Here is a 9,396-nt window from a genome sequence, read left to right as displayed (position 1 = left end):
AACTCAGTACTTTGCATGTGCTAAGTATGTATTTGAAAACTGAGCTATATTCCTAGCTCCTAGAAATTCTTTCTTTAGAAGGAAAACTATGTATTTCATTTCGAAATGAGCAATGTAGCTAATACAAATGGGAAAGTGAAGTTTGGAACTAACATGTTTTCTGACAGTGTAGTAATTTTAAGAAAGGAACAGGGCCGGGGAGATAGCTCTGGCACAGCACCTGCCTGGCAAGCACAAGGTCCTGAGTTCAATTCCGGTACCAAAAAAAAAAAAGGGAAAGGAACAGAGGAGTCCTTTAACACAGGGGAATGGGAGCTCTCTGTGAGATTACTGTGACTTCAGAGTTTCTTTACTTAAAACCCAGAAGGGAAAGGTATAATTTTTTTTTAACTTACTGAAAAAAATGTTTAGATGCTTCTAATTAGATAGTAATTTATACTGCAATAATTCTAAGAATCAATGAGAGAGGGGTATACTACCAATATCAAAATACAATTGCTTTTCTATCTTTAAATTCTAGAAGGTTTCCTACCACTGTGCTTCCCTCCCTCGGCCATTCATTCTCTGTTAGCATTTCTCTCCTGCCTTATACAAAAAGCTCTACTGAGACAGTATGTGTATATTATCCATCTTTGTATTCTACTGCGGATCATAACAAACAGTTGGTACATAATAATTATAAAATGAATACCACAGATGGTAACCAGAGTTTAAAAATAACAGGCTGATTTGTACATCTATCTATATTCTGAAGCTAACTATAATAGAAGTTGTAACTGTATCAGGAACATGTGGTTCAGTCTGAGCTATCACAGAATATTACACAGCAGGATAAACGGGCTGAGAATCTGAAAGGTATGGTCACACACACACAGAGACATGGTGCATGCTGCTGTAAAAATAACAACCACTTGAGTTTACACTGGAAAGGTCATTTCAAGCTTCAGATAATGAAAGACAGATGAAAACTGTCAGGAAAAAAGAAACAAGTAAAAAAAATGACATGAGATAATGTGATCTGTGGAGTAAGATTTCTTTTAATATACATAATGTATAGTACTTCATATAATTTATTAATGTCATTTTCTATAGGACACTGTAATTAATTCAGTGACATCAATATTGACCTCATACAGACAAAGGTTGAAACCTGGGTTTGCTTATGTACCAAGTACAAAACATGTTAAAAAGTTAACATATACAATAGTTGTAAGAGATCAACTTCAGGATGACCCAAGTTTACAGTAGTTACTTCATACAGTTTTCCCTCAGGACGTGGATGACACCCAGTGTTGCCATGTCTGTGCAAATGCCAGCAGCAGACACCTGACTACCTTCTCTTGCCAGCCCCACTTTTGCCTGTTTTACTGCTGCCACTGCTAGATTTGCCAGATGATTTTGAAGAGAAGAGTCTTGTCATGAACTCAGAAACATCAGGCAATTCATGGTTGGAATTCAGCATGTTCATTGACTGCTCCATCTCCTATAGAAAGAAAAAGCACAAGGTATGAAAGACACTGAACACTTCCTACTAAACAAGAAAAGGAATAAAACAAGGAAAACTCAATCATTCTGAGTAACGATGCAATGTCGTACTCACCATTATTTTACTGGAGCTGGCAGTGGGGCTCAGTGTGAAGCCAGCAAGTGTGGGGTTCGGGGTTTGAGTTCTACTTTGAAATTAATTAATTAATTACAAAGTACTTTACCTAAACCTCATTAGTAACCATGTTCTATAGCTCCTTTGTACCACTAAACATGTTGATCCTAAGCAAGTAGCTAATAAATGCTGGCCTATGGTTTGATTTAGTTTATATTTTAGCAAAGGACATTTTTTCTGATATTGGATGTTTCTATCCCATTTTCTTTTCTGATTATTATGCTTTCATATCTTAATGTGTATTCTTTCAAGGTCATGTTTCTTTAAATGCATACAGTCAGAATATCAACCTTTAACCAAATATATCAAAGTATCAGGAAAGCTTGAAAGACACCTCAGTATTTCCAAGACTTGACTTCTCATTTTCAGTTGTAAATCCCTAAATACTCTATGTTTTGGGTGACAGCATGTAAAGCAAGCAATGCAAGTGTTACAAACAAGTCACATGCACAACAGGACAAGGACTTAACACTTTTGAATTTCTGTCCTCCCCATTACTGAACTAACAATTATAAAGTACTTCTCAGCATTAATGCAATATAGCATATTGTCTGTTTATTAGTATTTTAGTATAATGTCTGTTTCATTTAAGTTTTATGTGACTTTCTAAAAATACTTGAATTTTATTTGAAAAAGCAGCCCAGGTATGATAGCTCAAGCCTGTAATCTTGGGAGACTGAGGCAGGAGGATCACTGTGAGTTCAATGCCAGCTGGGCTGCACAGTGAGTTCAAGGTCAAGCTGAACTACATTGCAAGACCCTATTTCAAAAATCCAAAAGAAAGAAAGAGGAAGGGAGGGGGTGGGGGAGGAGGGAGAAGCAGGACAGGGAGAGACAGGGAAGGAGGGAGGGGGAAACAGAGAAAGAGGGGGAAGCAACAAGTACTACATTATAATTTCAAATGGGAAACTGTTAAAGAATATTACTTTAGGCTTTTTCCCCAAGGCAGAATTTACTCATAGGTATTAAAGGAGAAGGTGCTCTTACAAATAAAGCCATGAAAAGAAAAATTATGAATATAAATCAAGTATGTTAACATGCCTTATAATCAGTAATTAAATATATATAGTAACATGTCTTGAGTCCCTACAAAATATATCATTGAGATATATATATTTCACTACTAGGGATTGAACCCTGGGCCTTCACACTGAGCTATACCCCCATTTTCATGATTTTTAAAATTTTGAATTTGTAAAATTTTAAATTTTGCTCATTTTTAAAATTTTAAATTTTGAGATGGTCTCATTAAGTGGCTAAGGCTGGTCTTGAACTTCAAATTTTTCGGCCTCAGCCTCCCAGAGTGCTGGGATGACAGGTGTATGCTATCATGCCTGGCTTGAACCGGCCTGTAATGGTTGATACACTGTGTGAACTTAAGAAGTTTAGAAGTTTAAGTGACTCAGCAGGGGGCCAGGGTCCTCACTCTGTAAAGACAGGAAGGCTCTGAGATGGCCTGGGCAGATAGCCAGAGCACAATATAAGGAAGGAAAAGAGGCTTGTTTTTCCCGCTTTTGCTCTTGTTGCTTCTGCTGTCTTCTGGAGCCATGAACTGTTGCTCTCTGCCATGCGCCACTCTGCCTTGCAGCCAGCTGATTATGGCCTGAAACCTCCACAAACTGTGAGCTAGATAAACCTTTCCTTCCTTAATTTTGTGTGTTGGGTATTTTGTCTCAGCCAGAAGAGGAAAGTAACTAGGAAACTGCCCAATTGTGAAGTTCTTAAATCAACAACTTTTTATAATGCTTGCAATGTAAAAGCACTTTGCCAATAATTTAATCAAACGTAACTTCTGATGCTTCTTTCTACTGATGCTACTGAGTCCATCAGCTTCAAAGAGACCAGGATTGCCTAGGATGTGTTACTTTTCCACCAACACTGAGGCAAAGGTACCAAAATTTAGCAATAAAACATTTGAAACTTCATAACCTTTTTCCATATAGTTTTTTCTGCCAGTACAGATGTGATAGATGCCTTACATTCTACAGAACTTAATCATCATACCTTAGCAAAAACATCTTACTCATTTTATTTTTTATTTTCCCATCATAAAAAAAATCCTCTGATGGCAAGGGAGTATTTTGTAAATCAACTGTATGTCTAACATTTAATTGGATTATAAGCTTGTTGATGAGAGAGCATGTAATTCATTTTACATTATCCAGTCTGAAGCCAGGAATAAATAAGACAATAACACATCAAAATACTAAAAATAGTAGAGGACACTGTCCAATTTATTTTGTCCAATGGATATTTGCTGGAAACAAGAAGATAATGGATTTTTAAAAAATGTTTTTATATAGAAGCCAATAAGAGACAAAGTGGTATCATTAAATTTGAAGCATCTTGTTTAACAGCTCCTTTCCACTTTGCAGAATCAGATGTGTTAAGAGTTCGACTGCCACTATTCTTTTATCCTCTTTGGTCTACCCGAATTTCTTTTTGTATCTGAACGCATAAACATGTACTCTGAAGAGGGTTTTATTAAGTAAAGATACATTAAAGGAGCAATAATTTTCAAAATATTTGAATTAGATGCACCAGGGTTACATATTTCAACTACTTAACAGGTGAGGCATACAAAGAGCCTGTGACCAGAATGTTTTAGCTATACGAAGAGACACAGCCCTTTCTCAGGCAAAACCAGCTGAATTTATTTTGTCTGATGGAAAATATTAATTTAATGCAAGAACATAATACTATGTTTATACAAACCCTTAATGAATTTTATGTCGGAACTAGCTGAGGTGAGAAAACAAGCCACCCAGCCACAGTGGAAAAGACCAATCACCAGACTATGGATCAAAAATCCACAGGGGTCATCACCTTACCCGTCTCATGTCGGGATCACTTGTGTTAACCACTTTGGGCAAGAGCACAAATATCAATAATGGAAGAACCATCATCATAACCTGCAGGAGAAAAGAAAATCAGAAATCCTTTCCCCTGCTTTACAGTTTATAAAACAAAACTTAACCACCAATAGTGGAATTAAAATTTCCAATGTGCACATGGAACATGCAGCAGTCATCTCTATTCTTCTGGACTGGACTGATGACAGCAAGGCACCACCCAGCTGTACAGTGTGAGAGGAAGGAAGACTAGCTGGGTGTGCCAGACTTTCCTGACACCTCACTTCTTATTTGTGCTACCCACCTATCTGTGCAGTTTACAGCTGTATTTAACACTAGTTTGCAAAGCCAGCTGAGCTGTTCTTTCCAAATGACTGTGGATCCTAGAGAAAACACCTCTCATAACAAAGGTCCTCTAGAACCTGCAATATAGTACTAGGCAACTAGTTTAGGATGCACAGCACCCGCCCCCCAATAGTCTTGTTTGTGATCTAAATAGCTGTCAGCAAGGAATACAATCAAACCTTAGGCAATGTTTTTTGTTTGTTTATTTTGTTTTTTTGAGACAGGTTGTCTCTATGTAGCGCAGGCTGGCCTTGAACTCAAGGCAGTCTTCCTGGCTCAGTCTCCCAAATGTTGAGACTACAGCTATGTACCACTACAACCAGCTAAGACTTAAGAGAATTCTAACCAGGCACAGTAGTGCATATCTGTAATCCCAGCACTTGTGGGAGGTTGAAGCAGGAGGATGGAAAGTTCGAGTCTTGCCTGGGCAACTTACTGAGATCTGCTGTAGCTCAGTGGTAAAGCTCTCCTAGGTTTGCTCGATTCTCTCTTTACTTTTGGTAGGGACCTTATGCTTGCCAGGCAGGTGCTATGCTGCTGAACTATATCCCCAACCTGGCACTCCTGAGTTTGATTCCCAGGACCCCCCACACAAAAAAACTTAGACATTTAAAAGATAATAATTCAACTTTCAAGCCGGGAGCGGTGGCCCATGACTATAATCCCAGCACTGTGAGGCAGGAGAATTGCTGCAAGTTCAAGGGCAGCCTGAAGAAAAGAGCAAGACCCTCTCTCAAAAAAAAAAAAAAAAAAAAAAAGAATTCAACTTTCAAAAAAGGTTAATTTTTTCCTAAAAATGTATTCTATTCATTTTATTATTAGTATCATAATACCTGCTTCTTGATAATACCAGCTACTTAATTTATCATAGAATAACTTCTTTGCTCACTACATATATTAAAAAAATAGAAAGAAAACTTTACTTGTACCATCAACAGGAACTAGTTAATAGATGATGGTATACTTATTAGTGGACTAATATGTAAGTATAAGACAGGACAGGATAATTCCATATGTGGCTTACTACATTCTTTCATTCTACTTACATTTTTAAATGTTTCACCATAAGTATTTACTCAATTGCCGTTGTACATTTCAATGTTAAATCTCCAGTGCCATTATCACTGTATGGTTTTCACTGCCAAGGCCACAATTTCCTGAAATTCATATATTTCTCACAATAATCCTTTCCTCCAAAAGTCTGACCTCAGCTTTCCATTTCACAGGGGTTTGAAGTTTTTAACAGTCTGAACACAAATTAGGGACTAAGAAAATACTTTACCTTAACTTAATACATACCATTGGGTTCATCAGAAAGTCTGTCCAGCCCCATGACTCCCTTTTAATAAAGTAAGAAGGTGGACCTGAAGATTTCATTTGGAGAGGATAGGGAAGTCTGACTACCTCTGATGTTTTGATGTAATTCACATATCTTGCTCTGATAAAGAAAGATAAAAAATAAGGCAATAAATCTATAACAAATCAAATATCTGGGTCTTTGAAAAGGGGAAGAGGTGCCTTTCCCTTGCCCAGGTCATCTAGGGAGCCATTTTAGGACTGGCCATAACAGCCTGTGGGGAGGAGCCAGCACTGCATACCCTCCCCTCGCATCTGGAAGAGGAAACTCATGGGAATAAACTGCAGTCCCCCAGGGAAACCACTAGCCACAAAGGAAAAAAGGAGAGATGGCAGCATAGAAACAGGCTGTCCCTCCCCGCCATGTCATCCTCCCCAAACTAGGGAACACTGCTTCACGGTGGCATCCTACCCACTGCCACTACCTCTGCCCTAGCCAGGCAGAGGCTGGACACCATGAACTGAGGGTGCTTTGTGCCCCTGGGCAGGGACCCACAGAGCACACCCTCAGAGACACAGGGAGGGAGAGAGACTGAACAACTGGTTCAGAGCGGGCACTTTCCTATTGTTTCCTCAAAGACTGGAAAAAGAACAAGTTTGCAGCGGGAAATCCTAACCATACCCACCATTCCTCAAGGGAAAAGGAAACGCTCAGCCAAGCCCAGGGACTCTGCCTACTTCTGCAGCCTAGAAAGCAGAGTTCAAGTCAGCACCAGTTTGGATTCTGAGTGCAACGGACCAGAGGGAGTCATTTGGGCCACAGAACTATTGGCAGTACACTGGGCATAAAGCCCAGGGAGGTAGAATATGGACAGGAGAGTGGGATTTGCCCAGCAACAAGGACAGTGGTAAGTCATTGACATAAGGTGAGGGAGAGCCAGGTGCCAGGCAAACTACTTCACAGATTCCTCTCCCCAAATTAATTGAGGCTGCTGATCTTGGGACAGAAAACAAAGGACTACAGTTAACCATGTCCAAAGCATGGCCTGGAGCAAGGGCTGGGCCCAGAGAGACTGACACCTCTCACCACTCCTGGTGGGGCGGTGAAGCAACCTGCAGGCTTGGCTGCTTGGCTGCCCGCAAGTGGACTACAACCACAGGCAGAAGGGAGCTATGTGGACTCTGGCTGTAGGATGCAGCAGCCTCTGGGGGGCTGGGTCCATTTTCTTGCTTGTGTGTCTGTTCCGGGTTCTCTCTGCCCCTCCTCTTCTTTTTCTGTTTTCTTCAATTCTTGCATCTATGTAAGGTTTGTTTTTTGGTTTTTTTTTTTTTAACTTTTTTATTTTTTTCAAGTTTTTTTCCTTTACACTGTTCTCCCAGTCTTTCCTTTTAACCTTCTTTCATCCCTGTTCTATTCTCTTTGTTCTTATTTTATCTGTCTCTTGTCTTCCCTCACTTCTCCATCTTTCATGCAACATATATACAGCAGGTGCGTATACATAAAAGAAAATAAAAATCAAGCAGTGCTTTAACTTGAATGGTACCGTTCATGGGCATATCAGGGTAACCCTTTACAGAACTATGCTTAAAGTATTCAACCAAAACTAATCACAAATATATGAACAAATTCTGACAGCCTCACAGGTTTCCTCAGTCTCTTATCACCTCCCTCCCCCAGCCCCTACAAATATTCTCTTAAACCCCCTCAACACTACCCTTTACTCCATCTATAAAATACCTCCAACACAGTCAAACCCATTTTTTAACATATTAATATTTCTCTGACCTCCTTCTCTTCCTCCTGATTTACACTGCTCCTTTTCCCCTTCCTTTTCCCTTCCCTTCTTACTCTATACTGCAGACTAGCTGGCAAAAACAGCATAGTGTAGACCAGTGGTGATGAACCTATGGCACACGTGCCACAGCCGGCTGTCTGTATCATTGAAAGTTCTAAAATGTTTGCCATCACTGTTATAGACTAAGAGGGGCACTGATGAAAGGACAAAAGTGTAAGAACAAGTTTTAATTTATATGAATGCTGTACGGTTGGATCTATTGATGCTCTTATAACCAGCAGAAATTCTTTCCTAACAACACTGCTTGAGACATGGCTAAGCCAGGCTGAACCCAATAAAACTGAACAGGTTGAACCTAAGTAAGCAGATCTTCATACCAACAACACATACTTTTCATTCTATTTGACTTGCAACTAAAGCAGAACTGAGAGAAACTAGCCTCTCCTCAAAAATCTTCCCAGCTCCAGGAAAGCAGCTCATGGGGCAATCCTCCCTCAGGAATGTGGTCCTGTGCTTTCTCTCTGATAAAAGACACTTCAAGCAGTTCTCTCATGGGCATCTCCTCCCTCAGAGGAGCAATACTGTGTGCCATCACAGATAAAACTAACAAATGGAGGCTGTAAACAAGCTTTACCACATCCTGACATCCTGAGATGCACAGGATGTGTTTGAAGGTCAAGATAAGATTGGCTGCTTTTGCTTCACATCTCTAGCTACTTAGCGCCACTAATTGTACAAAAGGAGACCTTTCCTTTTGTTCTGGGATCAGCCTGCTTTCAAACATTAGTTGGCTGGTCCAGTGCACCTAATAAAATCTTCCTGTTTTAATCCATCAGTCTCTCCAGTCTCTTAGAATTTCTGCAACACAACCCCCCCGCCACACATACACCCAAAAACATGAAAAAACAAGGCAACAACATGCCTCCAAAGAATCCCAACTCTCCAAAGCACAACAAATGGGCACCTATGGAAACAAAATCAGTACCAGACAACTGAGCTCTATGAAATAATTATAGAGAAGAAGCGAAGAAACCATACAAGCTCAAAAATGACATAACCTGAAAGACAGAACTAGTAAACAAAGTGACCAATGTGGTGATAGAAGAATCAAATAAAAAAAATTACAAGAGCTGACCAAATCTATTCAAGATACAAATAACAAATTTACTAAAGAAACATACCATGAAAAGGCATGAAACAGAAATCCCAGAGATAAAATTCTGCTGAATTCATAAATAGCAGAAATAACTACTGTGAAGACAGGGTTTCAGTAATCAAGCACATAGACTCAGAGAAAATGAAGACAGGGTTTCAGTAATCAAGCACATAGACTCAGAGAAAATCTTACAAACAATACAGATCAAGGAAAATCCATCCAACAGCTACTATGTGATGCTAAGAAGACTAACCTAAGGCTAATTAGAGTTAAGAGAAAAATTATGACAGC

General features: G+C 39.5%; 1 protein-coding gene across 1 annotated transcript in view; it reads right to left on the bottom strand.

Annotated features, from left to right (window-relative positions):
- Window positions 1-1,014: 1,014 nt before the first annotated feature.
- The window catches only part of Emc7 (ER membrane protein complex subunit 7), a 22,895-nt gene continuing 14,513 nt past the window's right edge, over window positions 1,015-9,396 (bottom strand). Inside the window, exons 3-5 of the mRNA XM_005381163.2 lie at window positions 6,157-6,295; window positions 4,492-4,572; window positions 1,015-1,483 (exon numbers count right to left, since the gene is read on the bottom strand). Of these exons, the coding sequence (XP_005381220.1) occupies window positions 1,331-1,483; window positions 4,492-4,572; window positions 6,157-6,295 (373 nt within the window). The 3' untranslated portion in view covers window positions 1,015-1,330. The remainder of the gene's footprint in view (window positions 1,484-4,491; window positions 4,573-6,156; window positions 6,296-9,396) is intronic.

Source organism: Chinchilla lanigera, unplaced genomic scaffold (genome assembly GCF_000276665.1).
Source record: "Chinchilla lanigera isolate Chin_1 unplaced genomic scaffold, ChiLan1.0 scaffold00015, whole genome shotgun sequence".
NCBI classification, from domain to species: Eukaryota; Metazoa; Chordata; class Mammalia; order Rodentia; family Chinchillidae; genus Chinchilla; species Chinchilla lanigera.
This window is presented reverse-complemented; position numbering and strand designations above follow the sequence as displayed.